This window comes from Bubalus bubalis, chromosome 17, assembly GCF_019923935.1.
Source record: "Bubalus bubalis isolate 160015118507 breed Murrah chromosome 17, NDDB_SH_1, whole genome shotgun sequence".
Classification (NCBI taxonomy): Eukaryota; Metazoa; Chordata; class Mammalia; order Artiodactyla; family Bovidae; genus Bubalus; species Bubalus bubalis.
In genome coordinates this window covers 4137706-4151772 of record NC_059173.1, presented here as the reverse complement: position 1 = coordinate 4151772, position 14067 = coordinate 4137706, and the positions used below count along the sequence as shown (strand labels likewise).

The 14067-nt window shown below is 47.1% G+C and overlaps 1 protein-coding gene across 5 annotated transcripts in view; it reads right to left on the bottom strand.

The window, feature by feature from the left end:
- Nucleotides 1-8272: 8272 nt before the first annotated feature.
- THOC5 (THO complex 5) overlaps nt 8273-14067 on the bottom strand; it is a 30387-nt gene continuing 24592 nt past the window's right edge. For all 5 annotated transcript variants that reach the window (XM_025267393.3, XM_025267395.3, XM_025267394.3 and 2 more), the window contains 3 exons: nt 12030-12145; nt 11183-11373; nt 8273-8470 (listed from right to left, as the gene is read on the bottom strand). In XM_025267393.3, coding sequence (XP_025123178.1) covers nt 8407-8470; nt 11183-11373; nt 12030-12145 — 371 coding nt within the window. In that variant the 3' untranslated portion in view covers nt 8273-8406. The remainder of the gene's footprint in view (nt 8471-11182; nt 11374-12029; nt 12146-14067) is intronic.

Genomic DNA, 14067 nt, shown 5'->3' with positions numbered 1-14067 from the left:
ACTCCTTCATTCCACCAACCTCTGAATTAGAATCTGAGGGGTTGGCCTAGGACGCTGCAGGCTTCACCGACTCCCACTTGGTTCTAACGCACACTGAAGTCTGGGGACAGGTGAGGTCCTAGGGACGGGGGCCATCTATCTAAGAGCTCTGCGTATGTCCTTGTTTTGTAAGGAGGGATGGGCTTTCTGAATGAGGGGCTGTATGTAGCTAACCCCCCTGTACTTTCTGAATGAGGGGCTGTATGTAGCTAACCCCCCTGTACTTTCTGAATGAGGGGCTGTATGTAGCTAACCCCCCTGTACTTTCTGAATGAGGGGCTGTATGTAGCTAACCCCCCTGTACTTTCTGAATGAGGGGCTGTATGTAGCTAACCCCCCTGTACTGAAGACTACAGTCAGCACTGTTAGGGACAATTTGTTAACAGTCGCCTAACTGGACTCCAACATGCTTCTCTGGACATGCTTTTGAAACCTGCGGCGCTCATGTGGATTTATGTGGGGTCTTTAGTGTAAAAGTTTGACCTCATGACTTACTTCTAGTAACTAGAATATGGCAAAGTGATGGGATGTCATTTCTGAGAGTAGATTACAAACAGATTCTGGTTTCTGTTTTGCTTGTTCTCCATTGCTTTCCTACTTGGTCATTCTGCTGGAAGCCAGCTGCCATGTGGTAAGCTGCTCTGAGGATAAGGCTTCAAAAGGCCAGGAGTGGAAAGAGCCAACAGCCAGTGAAGAACAAGGGTCCTCAGAACAACAAGAAACTGAATCCTGCCAACAACCACGCTGTCGAACATGGACAAAGATCCTCCCCTGTTGAGCCCCAGCTGACACCCTGATTGTAGCTTTCTGAGAGGCCTTAAAGAAGACGTGCCCAGCTAAATTGCACCTGGATGATAGATGTCTGCTGTTTTAAGCCACTAAGTTTTGGAAAAATGTGTTACATAGATAATATGGCTTTGATATCATAGGGAAACATGATACGTATTAGAGTTACAAGGGCTCTCATGAATCATTGCCTCAGCCAATGTCTACAGAAGACACGAAGGGACTTGTCCAGACTAGAATCCAGGTCATTAGTTTCGGTCACCACTTACTGGGCATCCCCAGGACTGGGCTCTGGACTACACATTTTATGTCCACTGCCTAATAAAACAGCCCAATGGAGCAAGCGCTATTGAACTTGCATTTCTCAGTCGAGGAATCTGAGGCTTAGAGAAGCAGACCTTGCCCAAAGTCCAGAACCAGGAAGAGGTGGTGCATGGATTTAAATTCGGGCCTGTCTGGCCTGTCTTGAAGAACCCAGGCTTGTCCTTACTCAGCGGTCCTGCTGCCATCCTCTGTGAGGACGGGTTACGTGGCCACCCCTAAACCAGGTGCTGGAGGTATTTAGATGATCTCCTTCTCATGGTAGCCCCAAGTGGCACAGGCAGGGCAGAAGGATCTGACCAGGATGCCCTCTCTCTTCTGCTGTTGGCCAGAGGCCTCTTTCCACTCCTGGCCTTTTGAAGGCTTATCCTCAGAGCATCTTACCACATGGCAGCTGGCTTCCAGCAGAATGACCAGGTGAGAGAGCAAGGGAGAACAAGTGAAACAGAAGCCAGCATCTTTTTGTAATCTACTCTCAGAAATTACATGGACATGCTCCCAGTGCTGTAGGCAGGAGTCACCGGTCAGACACCAACCAGACCGACTTTAACCATCTGCCAAACAAAATCACCCTCCCTCTGGGAGGATAACAAACCTTAGGAAAAAACCAATAGAGTCAATTTGCCATGGAATTGCTTGTCAGACGTTAGAGGCCTGGGGGACGCGGGTGGAATGTGGAAGGAGCCGACTGCTTTGGGAGGATGTGCCCTTCCTGCTGGCTAGCTGTTAGCTCTGCAGATACAGCTGGGTTGATGAAAAACATCCTTCATTTTCCCCCAGGGAGACTGTTTCAGAAAGGAGAGGTTAGGTTCTGTCTGTAACGATAAACAACTACATCTCACTGGCTTAACACAAAAGAAAGCATCTTACTCACTCATGCTATGCACCCCTGGGTGGGCTGGCAGGGGTCTCTGATCATGGTAGGTCGCTCACAGACCCAGCTAACAGGGGATCCATCTAGACGCAGGCTTCCAAGTTCACTGAGGCAGGGGTGAGTGGATGTGGCAAACCAGGCACGGGCTCACTCTTCAAGCATCTACCCACAAGTGATACAGGTCTCATCTGGCAACATTTCATAGGCTAAAGCAATCCACGTGCTTTTATCCAACATCAGAGTGGGTGGGAGGAGTCATCCTACCAAGTATGGAGGACAGTGGGAATTCTTTTAGGGGAAAACAAACTAGTTTAAGCAAAATACTTGCTACTGATATTTAATAATGATTCATATAACGTTAGCTTACATAACCAAGCAGTTCAACAAGGCTGACTTGTTTCACATATAGCTAGATCCAAGGGTGATTCTCAAGTGATGTCCCCACGATGCTGTTACTTGTTCTCCATCTCTCAGCTGTCTTCCTCTATAGAGGCTTCATTCTCAGGCAGGACTTCTCCAAGTGATCTCTAGAAGCTTCAGGCTTACATCCCATCTGCTTAGTAAACTCTGGAGGTCAGGGTTGGAGGTGGGGAAAAGTCATTTTCAACATCCCAGGAAAAGTCCAGGGTTTGTTCTTATTGGGTCCCTCAAACTGAAACTTAAGAGTTTGGGAGGTGTGTTCTGAAAGGAAATTAGAGGAGTGTTACCAGAAGAAACCTGGGTGGGGAAGATCCTCTGGAGAAGGGAATGGCTACCCACTCTAGTCTTCTTGCCTGGGAAATCGCATGGACAGAGGAGCCTGGAGGGCTACAGACTGACCCTTCCACTTTTTCACTTCACCAGAAGGAAAAGGGGTGGATGTTGGGCAGCAACAACGATAAACGTCCACAGTGGCTTGAGCGCTTGTAGCAGGAGATCCAAACAAGCAGCAATACCCAGTTGTCTGTGGGTGTGCACAGAATCCTGAACTTTCTGGAACTAACAGTTGGAAAGGAAATTGAAAAAACTTTATGGGAAGGCAACCTAATGAGATGTATCAAAAACCTTAAAAGGTTAGATACTATAATGAAAGTATGCCACTTTCAGGAAGGTATCCTAAATAAGCAGGTACAGAAATACTAAAAATACAAAATATATTCACTTTATGTTTTAGAAAAATGAAAAAATAATTTGAATATACAAGAACAGGAGATTGGCTAAATAAATTACGTCTATGTTAGTAAATGTGTGGCAGAAAAAAAGAAAATAACTTTTAAATTTTAACAGTAATTTGTATCGGGCTTCCCTGGTGGCTCAGTGGAAAAGAATCTGCCTGCCAATGCAGGAGACAGGGTTTTGATCCCTGGTCCAGGAAAGATCTCACAAGCTGAGGAGTAACTAAGCCCACACACCACAACTACTGAGGCTGCGCTCTAGAACCCGGGAGCCACCACCCTGAAGCCTGTGCGCCCTAGAGCCTGTGTTCCTCAACAAGAGAAATCATCTTTAAAAACCTGCAACTATAGAGTAGTCCCTGCTCTGTGCAACTAGAGATAAGACCAAGCAGCAGCGAAGACCCATATAAATAAAAAAAAAATGTAACAAGTAATTTATGTCAATGAGACCTAACAGGTTATCTACAGAACACTCCATGCAACAGCAGAATACACATTTCTTCTCCAGTACACATGGAACATTCTCCAGGACAGACCATGTATCTCAGGCCATAAACAAGCCTCAATAAATTTAAAAGGGTTGAAAATGGACAAAGTATGTTTCCAATCACAATGGAGTAAAATTAGCAATTAATAAGAGAAAGAAATTTGGGAAACTCACAAATATGTGAAAGTTAAATAAAACACTCCTAAAAAGCCAAAAGATCAAAGAAGAAACTGGCAGGGAAATTAGAAAAAGCTCTGAGATGAATGAAAATGAAGATAAAACATATGAAAACATATTGGACAAAGCTAAAGCAATGCTTAGAGTGAAACTTAATAGTTGTAAATGCCTCCATTTAAAGAGAAGAAAGATCTCAAGTCAATAATCTAATTTTCTACCTTAAGACAATGGAAAAAGAAGATCAAACTAAACCGAACCCAGAATTTGAGTAGAAACGAATGAAACAGAGAATTGAAAAATAAGGAAAAAAATCAATGAAGCCAAAAATTTGTTCTCTGAAAGATCAACCATATTGACAAACCTGTAGCTAGACTAATGAAGAAAAAAAGAGAAAAGACTCAAATTATTAAAGGCGGTATTGAAAGACAGAACATTAACACTGACTTCACAACAAGGATTATTAGGGAATGCTGTGAGCAACTGCACGCCTACTCATTAGATAATTTAGAGTAAATGAGCAAATTCCTAAAAAAGACATAAACTACTGAAAACTGACTCAAGAGGAAATAGAAAATCTGAATAGACACACCTTACAAGTAGAGTAAGGCATTAAATAACTAATTACAAATTAGCACTTTGAAAGGGAGAGGGAAGTGGCAACCCACTCCAGTATTCTTGCCTGGAGAATTCCGTGGACAGAGGAGCCTGGTGGGCTGCCGTCCATGGGGTCACACAGAGTTGGACACGCCCGAAGCAACTTAGCATGCATGCATGCATTGGAGAAGGAAACAGCAACCCACTCCAGTATTCTTGCCTGGAGAATCCCAGGGACAAAGGAGCCTGGTGGGCTGCCGTCTATGGGGTTGCACAGAGTTGGACACGACTGACGCGACTTAGCAGCAGCAGCAGCAGCAGTATTTTGAAAACTACCCACAAGGAAAGGTTAAGGCTGATGGCTTCACTGATGAATTTACCAAACATTTAGAGAAGAATTAACACCAATCGTTCTCGCCCTTCCAAAAAATAAAAGAGGAAGGAACACTTTCTAACTCATCTTTGGAAGTCTGTGTTACCCTAATGCCAGAGTCAAAGAACCACAGCAAAATCACAAACTAATATCCCTTGCAAAATGTAGATATAAAAATCCTCAGCAAATGCCAAAAAGGCAAATCCAATCACATATTTAAAAAATTATGCACAATGGTCAAGTGAGATGGTTCTACATAAGAAAATCAATTAATACACCCCCTTAACAAAATGAAGGAAATGGAAAAAAAAATCAAGATGCACATAGCGTATCTGTGGCAAAAATGGACCCAGCTGGTCAGTCTGACACCAAGCTATACCTCTTGACCACCACAGTACTCTTGGCGTACTTGAGTTGCTGAAATGAATAAATGGCCCAGCAAGAGTGCTGGCTTGAAGCTATTCTTGTGGAAAGGGAAGCCTTGGAGGCAGGCAAACCTTGCTGGGCTCGCACCTTGGGTGGGCAGTTAAAGAACCCTGTGAGCAACGGACAAGCATTTGACCCTCTGAGCCTGTTTCCTAACACTTGTAAACATGTAGGCAACGTGAACCCTTGGCCATGTGTTGTAATTAAACAGGACAGTGAATGTAAAATCATAATTAGCACAGGGCCTGACACAAAGTAGATGCCTGACACCTCTTTGATCTCAACAGAGAGGCTGCTGAATACCATGGAAAGGCCAGAGCTGGGGCTACGCAGACAGGGAGGAAAGTTCCTTTGGAAGCCTAGGCAGCTCTGCTTCATTCTATGGATAAGGTTTTTAGCTTTGTGATCAGCAGGAATGCTCTTAAAACAAAAGGGGTCTTTGGAGTATTTGCTGAGAAAATAATTGGCAGGGAACAAGCTTGGAAAAAGGGACAAGAGAGACTAGGAGATACTGAGAAAGCAAGAATATGGGTAGCAGCTTTAAAAAGGCAAGGACCCTGGGCTGAGACCAAGGTGTAGAAGGAAGACAGAAAGGGGCTGCTGTATGGGATGTGGTCCAGCGAAGCTCAAGGCCAAGAAGGAAGCTTTGAGGTCCTCCCAAGCCAGGCCCCTTCCCCCTAATCTGCCCACTGGAGATACAAATGGCTTGGTTCAGTAGCTCAAAGGAGCTGGATTGTCTTGGGCTTCTCGCTAGTTTTAGAACCCTAGTTCTTAAGGCCAAAGGATTCTTTTGTTCAGTTTGCTCCCTTGAAGAGGGGAAAACCTCTTCTAGAGGGTGACTGGCTCTGACATCTTCTGCTCAGGAAGCAGAGCCTCCTCCCAGCCTTCACAGGCTGTCTCTGCAACCTTGTCCCAGCTCTCAAGAGCCGAGCTTATGTGCTGAGTCAGTCTGGCCGCCTTCCAGTCAAGAACAGAGTGGAGGCTGCAATGCAGGGGCCATCAAAGGAACTATTTTTAGGCCCCATTTCAATCTTATTCAGCACAGGCAGTGAGATGCAAGGCTTGAAGGTGGCCAGACCAAGGGGGATGCCGGCAGAAATCGTCTCAGGCAAGTAGGTCAGGGAAAAGACAAAGAAATCTCAGTACAGGAGAGAAAGAAGTGCCCGGAGGTTCAGGCAAGAGATACAAGAGGGGTGCTTCTTACAGGGAATCATTACTGCATTACTGGAGGAGTCACGAGAAAAAATGCGGAAAGTGCAGTGACTTCCAAAAAGAGGCTAGGACAAAGTGTACCTGGGGAGCTCGTTAAAAATACACTTCCCTGGCCCATCTGAGGTCGACCGAGTCCAAATATTAGAGTGGGGCGTGGGAACGTGTTTCTAATCGCTCCCAGGGTGGGTGATTCTCACACACAATACAGTTTGAGGACCCGTTGGCTGGAGAGCATCTACCTCTGGAATTTAAAGGAATGATCCAGGCCGAGGGGAGGGAGAAGCCCCGGAGGAGCCTTCTCTCCTCACTGGGCTCAGGCTTCTGTCAGTAAAAAGCAGGGCCCTGGGGAGGCCAAGAACCTCCTAGGTTCTGCCTCAGAAAATCCTTGTCACAGGGATACTCAGAAATCAGCTGAGAAGATAGGAGCAAACAGCTCTTATACCAGAGGCCCACAGTACCCAAGGGTAACCGGTAAAATTCCATTTACAGGGGCCCTTCCTGGCGGTCCAGTGGTTAAGCCTTCACCTTCCAATGCAGGGGGTGCGGGTTCAACCCCTGGTTTGGGAGCGAAGATCCCATTTGCCTTGTGGCCAAAAAGCCAGAACATAAAATAGAAGTTAAGATTGTAATAAAATCAACAAAGACTTTAAAAATGGTCCATAATGGGAAAAAAAAAAATCTAAAAAAATTCCATTTATAGTAGAAACCAAACTTCACCAAACTTCAAAGTGTGTTATGGGAAGGAAAAAATCCATGTGATTGGTAATATCATGGTAAATAAGATTTAAGTATATCAATTTTGTTGTTGTTAGATTTATGTATGTTGAAAACTGCTAAGAGAATAGATCTCCAAAGTTCTTAGCCCCACACCAATCTCCTCCCTGCCCCATCTATGTAAGGTGATGGATGTGTTAACCTTATTGCAATAATCATTTCTCAATGTATCATGTATCATGATACCTCTGTACAACTTAAACGTACAGTTATATGTCAATTATATCTCAATAAAGCTGGAAAAATAAAACTTTATTTCATTTTCTAATTAGTGAACTTTATACCTGCAACTCTGTAATAATGCTTCAATATTTTTTACATCTTTGTATCTTATTTCTTAAAATAAACCAGGAGTTGAGTATTGATTTTTTGGTGGGGGGATGGGGCATAATTTTTCTGACAAAACTGTTTAAGAGCACTGTATGCTATCCTCTGTTTCTGTCTGACTTTTGCAGAATTATAAAGGAGATTTTAGAGGGCGTTACCTATTTCCTCAGGGCTTCTCTTAATCCTCTGAGAATCAAGCCAGTATTTCCTGAGGTTCCTATCGTGCCGTCACCCTGAAGGCCCTCCTCTGGAGTCACCTGCTCTCACGCTGCCAGAGCATCACTGGACAGCAGCCCTGCCTGAGATCCTCCGGCGTCACTCGCATCAACTCCACGGCACCTGCAAGATCCACACTTGTTCTCTGGGACGTATTTGTCTGTTTTCGTTGCAGGTGTTCGTCAGATATTTGTAACATCCACCAGCCAGGGGAATTTGGCCGCTGGAGACACTGACAGGGTCAAAGAGTGAGGGGACGGGGGAAGAAGAGCTTTTGGTTTTTCTACTAGGCTGAGTTTGGCTTCCCCTGCCACCCGCTAACAGCGGGGACTTGGATGACGAACGTGAAGACAGTGAGGGTCTGCTACAGAGCTGGAACCGTTCTCTCTGCTGTTCTCAGCCAGCCAGGGAAAGCTATCCACACGTGCGCTTTCACGCCGTGCCTCGCTCCCACCTGCCCTCTCGGACTGCAAAGCCACCCCTCTCCCCAAGGAGCCGCAGACAAAGGCCACTTGGTCAGGTGACATTTTAATAGGCTACAAATAGAAAACCTGTCCTGGGAGACTATCAAGAGCCACGTGTGTGCCCGAACCAGAAGCAGAGGCACAGCACTCAGGGTCTGCGGCGAAACAGGCTGAGAGCAACGTCAACGATGGCTGAAGAATCCTTGAGGGTGGTTATATTTAAATGGCTTTATCCTGCTGGGACCCCTAGAGAAATAGAGGAGAAGGGAGGCCAGTTAACACCATAACCTTTGGGCTGATATAACGAATGTATCCACACAAGGGACTACTATGAAGCTGTGAAGGAAAAAAATAAAAGACTGGTGTAAGGAAAGCAGACCACAGAACAGCATGAAAGATATGACAGCAGTTGTGAAAAAACGTCTTCATGTGCCCCCGAAGGCATGAAGCGCCCACACGAGCCCGGAAGTGCCCACTGACGACGGGCACTTCAGGGGGCAGGGGGCGTGGGCACCCTCACTGTTCAGTGTTTTTATGCAAGTTTGTTGCTGTTTTTATGTTTAACAATAAGCATGTTTTATTCACGTCTATGATTAAAAAAATATAAATTTAAAATCCTCCTTTGTAGGGAGATTCCCATGCAGGTAGGAGTTTACGTGAGAAAAGAATCTGTACTAAGCGCCTGCCAAGGGCCTTGTGTTTATACTTGCTACTTCAGAGATGCTATTTCTTTCATTTCAAAGATTTTAAATGAATGCAGGCTTAGGGATGTGAACCACCTGATATTAGATAGTCAGAGAGTCTCACAGACCAAATTCAAAACCAGGTCTGATGCTATAGCCTGCTGGCACAAGAGGCTAACAATCACAGCCAAAGCCTGGACCCTGTGACATTTAGGTGCTTCAGCTCAAGTCTTGGGCCCCTGGGCAAAAACTTCACGCAGGGTTCTTTTCCACACGACGCCACGGTGAACAATGTCCCGCTAAAGGGCCTCTTTCATTCTTCTGCCTGTGACTGACTTTCAGTGGCAACCAGAAGGTGACACCTTGGATCTTGGTCTGAGGGAGGGTGGGTGAGAGGTAGTGTGGGTGTTTGCCGGAGGGAGAAGATTGTATATCATTTTTGCCACACTGCACAGAATGGACTTAAAGGAGGGCTTATTCTGCCTGGACCGTGCTTGGCACTGGACAGGCTCCCCTGGTTTAATTTCATGCTACCAACACCACCTGAGTGGATACAGTTTTACTGATGAGGAATCTGAAGCTCAAGAGCTTCAGACCCAGATCACACAGGCAGCAGCTGCAATCAACCCAGGCTTTTCTGGCCCCAAAGTCTTTTCTTAAAATGATGTCATGAACCTTCCCAACACTAGAAGGGTACAGAGTCAAGTCAGGTAAATTGAGGCATACAGCTGATGGAGACCCCACAGCCTGAAGGTAGCCAGCCCCGGGCAGAGCCAGACCTCGAGTGTCCTGCGGCCCAGGCCAGCCCTTTGCAGCCCAGGCCCTTGACCTGATCCCAGGGGTCAGGGAGACTCCAACCAAGAATCTCACATCCCACATCTCATCAGTCATGGAATTAACTGGATCTGGGTAGCCAAAGGAGCACCTTCCCAGAACACATTGACAGACGAGCACAGCCTGGAGAACAAAGCAGTTCAGGAAACGGGTCCTATGGGAACCACCAGACAGCAAAGAACAGACACTGGCCGTGTGAGAATTTCCACCTTGGAAACGAGCTACAGCAGGCGGGCGCGGGGAAGAGCTGAGGTCTCACATAGACAGACCAGGGAGAGCAAGTCCCAGAACACAGCACCACCTAGCCGTCAGCTCCACCTCGCAGCCACGGCGGCGCTGGAGCTGGCTATTATCAGCTAGCACAAGAAGCCAGGCCAGGTGGAGGTGCCAGACGGAGGCGGGAGGACGTGGGACAGCCTCCAGGGGCAGAGGCCGGCTGTGTGAGAAGGTGAAGGCGGGCAAGGCACCTTCCAGACTGTCAGAGAACACAGCAATATCCTCATTGGATACAGACTATAGCCCTTTGTGACACCATTCCTCCCCAGACCCCTGCCCCAAAGGGAAGGGATGCCTGAGGAGTGTGGGCTCCGGGGTTCTGAAATGGACTCGAAGAACAAGACCATGAATTAAGGGATGAAAGGGAAGGAAAGGACCCGATACCAAAGTGGAAGGAAAAGCAGCCAGAAGTGCGGGGCCTGCAGACACACTAAATACCAAGCCACCAGGGCCTGCGGGCATTTTCGGAGGCTCCGTCCGTGCCAAGATCCATTCTGGAAGGTCTATGTGAACTACCTCTGCTTCGTCATGAGTTAGAAGGTAAAGCTTCCATTTCAGCCTTTGGGAAAGGCTCAGAGCTGAGCTGAAGTGGCTCTTTCAGTCACCCAGCTGGTGAGCGGGACAGCGGAGGTCTGCAGTGTGTGTGTGTGATTTCACAGCTGGCTCCTCTGTGACGCCCCACTGCCTATAGCTGTGATCCTCCTGGATGTGGGAGCACCGCAGGGAGTACAGCAGACTCTGGGGACTGGGGGGAGGCATGTCTAGTCTGTATACAGGGCTACAGCCTGCATCTATTGAGGACATCCCTGTGTTCTCTGTAGTTTACAAAGTTCATTTGAATCATAAAAAACCTACTGGCTCCCACAGAAAGCAGAGAAAGGGAAGTGTAGTCAAGTCCTCTTGCTCATGCAGCATGAGGCCCACCTCTGGGGTATATGCGCGATGAACTAACTGGACTGGGCTGGGCTGATAGGACAGGGGCCACAGGCAAGTTTTAGGAAGGAGGAAGTGAGCTCTCTCCGGGAAATCTGGCAGCAAGATGTTAATTTCCACAGTGAAAGGACATCAGAGCACCCGAGGACACGTGTGCCCTCTGTGCCAGGCTCACTCTGCCCCACGTCCCTGTGAGAGGCAGGGCTGGAGGTCCCGGGGCCCTGTCCCTCACCTGAAAAGCCGCAGACACATCTTCTCCTGGGGAAATTCCTTGGGCCCCTCCACACTGTCGTCATGGCTCTCTGTCTCCAGGTAGACGTCCAGCAGCACGCACAGGCGCTGCAGCTGGTTGGTCAGAAGCTGGTGGCCGGGCCGCGGGCCGCACAGCTCCTTGTAGCACACGTTGACCTCGCTCTCCATGGCCTATGGCGGGGGTGGCGGGGGGGGCGGGCAGGGAGGGTAAGCCAGAAACTCAGCACCACTTGCAGGCCAGCTGGGTCTCATGGTTTCACAAGAACCGAGCCTGGGCCTCTGCAGATCAAGCCAGGCTGGCTTGTCCTGAGGCGCCCGCTCCTCAAGACATTGGAGTCTTCCTGATCTGACCTGGAACATTTCCTGCCTTGCATGTCCACAGCCAAAAAGAGCAAGATGGACAGAGGAAGAATCTCAAGATCAGATCCAAATGGGAAAGTGTTAGGGTTCAAAGTGTGCTCCTTGGCTATGGAGTCAGATCCATGGCCATAACAGTAATTAACACGGGCAACGATTTCACAGTCTCGTTCTTGTTCATTTTACATTTCCACATAAGCCTGAAATGACCTTTCAAGGCTGGTCTTTGTATTAGCCCTGTTTTATAAGCAGGGTGAACCTGTGGATCCCAGGCTAGTAAGGGGCTGACAGGGGTCTGAGCACTTCACTACACCTTGCAGCCTCTAGCACATTCTACAATCCCAGCAGCATCTGCCCTGGAACTGCGCCAGTGCCCAAGATCCCAGCTACTACTGGTTCTGCCCCACCGGCCCCCACCCCGGCCCAAGGAGGCTCTCCCTGCTCCTCCCATCACCCTCTGAGGACCTTACCCGAATATTGTCATCGTTGTTGTTGGTTTTCTCCCCTTTCCAGTTCAGACAGAGCTGGAAAATGGGTGGGATGGAGGAGTAGCCAGGGTTCAGCACCACAGCGGCCTGAAGCTTAGCTGGGAAAGGTGGGGAGAGGAGGAAAACGCAGTTGAGAGCCGGCTTGCCAGCCATGACCACCTCCCTGCTGGAACCCTGAGGCCAGCTCTGTGTCTCACATTAGTCCAGGTGCTCAGAGCACACTCTGCTACCAACTTTTACTTTCCGCCTGCTGCTGCTAAGTCGCTTCAGTCGTGTCCGACTCGGTGCGACCCCGTAGACGGCAGCCCACCAGGCTCCCCTGTCCCTGGGATTCTCCAGGCAAGAACACTGGAGTGGGTTGCCATTTCCTTCTCCAATGCATGAAAGTGAAAGATGAAAGTGAAGTCGCTCAGTCGTGTCTGACTCTTCGCGACGCCATGGACTGCAGCCTACCAGGCTCCTCTGTCCATGGGATTTTCCAGACAAGAGTACTGGAGTGGGGTGCCACTGCCTTCTCCGTTACTTTCCGCCTAGAAACTCCAAAGTGGTATTGTCAGGCTGCAGAAGGGGAGGTCCTGTGACTGGGCCTCAGGACACAGAGATGTGGGGAATCCTGAGTCTGGTTTGCCCAGTTCTATTTACTACTTTGACAGAAGTCTGTTTTAACTGGCATTTATTTGCCAGCAGGTTAAGGATTTTCCCAGTGAAGGCGCCCTATCTGTTTTTCTTTTCAACAGTATTGTATACCAGACGTCACATTATAGTCAAATATATTTTCTCTATTCTGTTCTTTATCTATTTTGTTACGTGAAGCTTTTTGATAACCAGCATTTACCGAGCACCTACCGTTTTCCGAGCACAGTGCTGAGCCCTTTTGCCCACATTTTATTTCATTCTGATAACCATTCTCATCCCATTTCACAGTTAAAGAAACGGAGGCTCTCACAGAAACTTCCTAAAAATCATCAAACAGCCACAAAACAGCAGTGCTGAGTTTAACCAGAGCTACCTGGTGCCAAAGCTGTGTTCATAATCATTAAATGAGATACTTGTATTTTTTAACGTACTTATTTTTTCTCTGGTGACGGCCTTTGTCTTTTTCAATACGATAACCTCTCCATCAATGAGCTAAGTGCTTAGTCACCCTTTTTCATTATTTATGGGGGCGGAGGGAATGAACTCTCATTCACTAGTAATTCAAATAAATTAACAGAGAACAAGAGAGTGTAGGTTAAGATAACTCTACCCTGACAGTCACAACATTTACTGAAAAGTGACATTTTACTATTGTTTCTGTCATAATAGTTTTGAATGTATTTCTGGGTTTATCTCTCGTCCACCAATTTTTTTGTTTTTAATCCATACTATGAAATTATTGTCCACTTATTCATTTAAAGTTCACTCTTAAGTTTTCAAATTCTATTACAACACATCTAATAAAAATTTAAATGATCACACTCATCCTTTGTATGAAAACAGGATATTTGTTATTTTTCCAAGCTCTGTTCCCCTCATCCAGGAAGCAAAAGTGATGTCTTCCAATGATTTCCCACTCTTGGGGCTTTGGAAATTTCTTGGATGCATAGTTTTCTGTGCCCTTTCAAAACAGCACTCTGCGTTGTTTAGGGATGAGGTTTGAGTATTTTTTAAAAGGAGAGAAGACAGAAAGAAACGCAAAATTCCAAACAGCAGTCACCCATCATGAGGGTGAGAATGAAGTGGGATCAAGGAGCCTCCACTGTATCTGAAGTTATCTAATTTCCTCAGAATATTTCTAAAAACATGCAAAGTGAAGAAACAGGGGTAGACAAACGTGAACATCAAAGAGTGTAACCTTTCATTTCTCACACTATCTTGAAACTACAGACAACTCCCTCCGCCCTGCAGCCTCAGCACCGAGCCTCTGGGGTGGGATCCAGCAGGCTGAGCCAGACCCGCAGAGGCTGGGGCTGGACGACAGCCCCACAGGCACCATCAGGGTGGGTCCAGCTGGAAGCTTTGGCCGATCAGATGCCAGGAC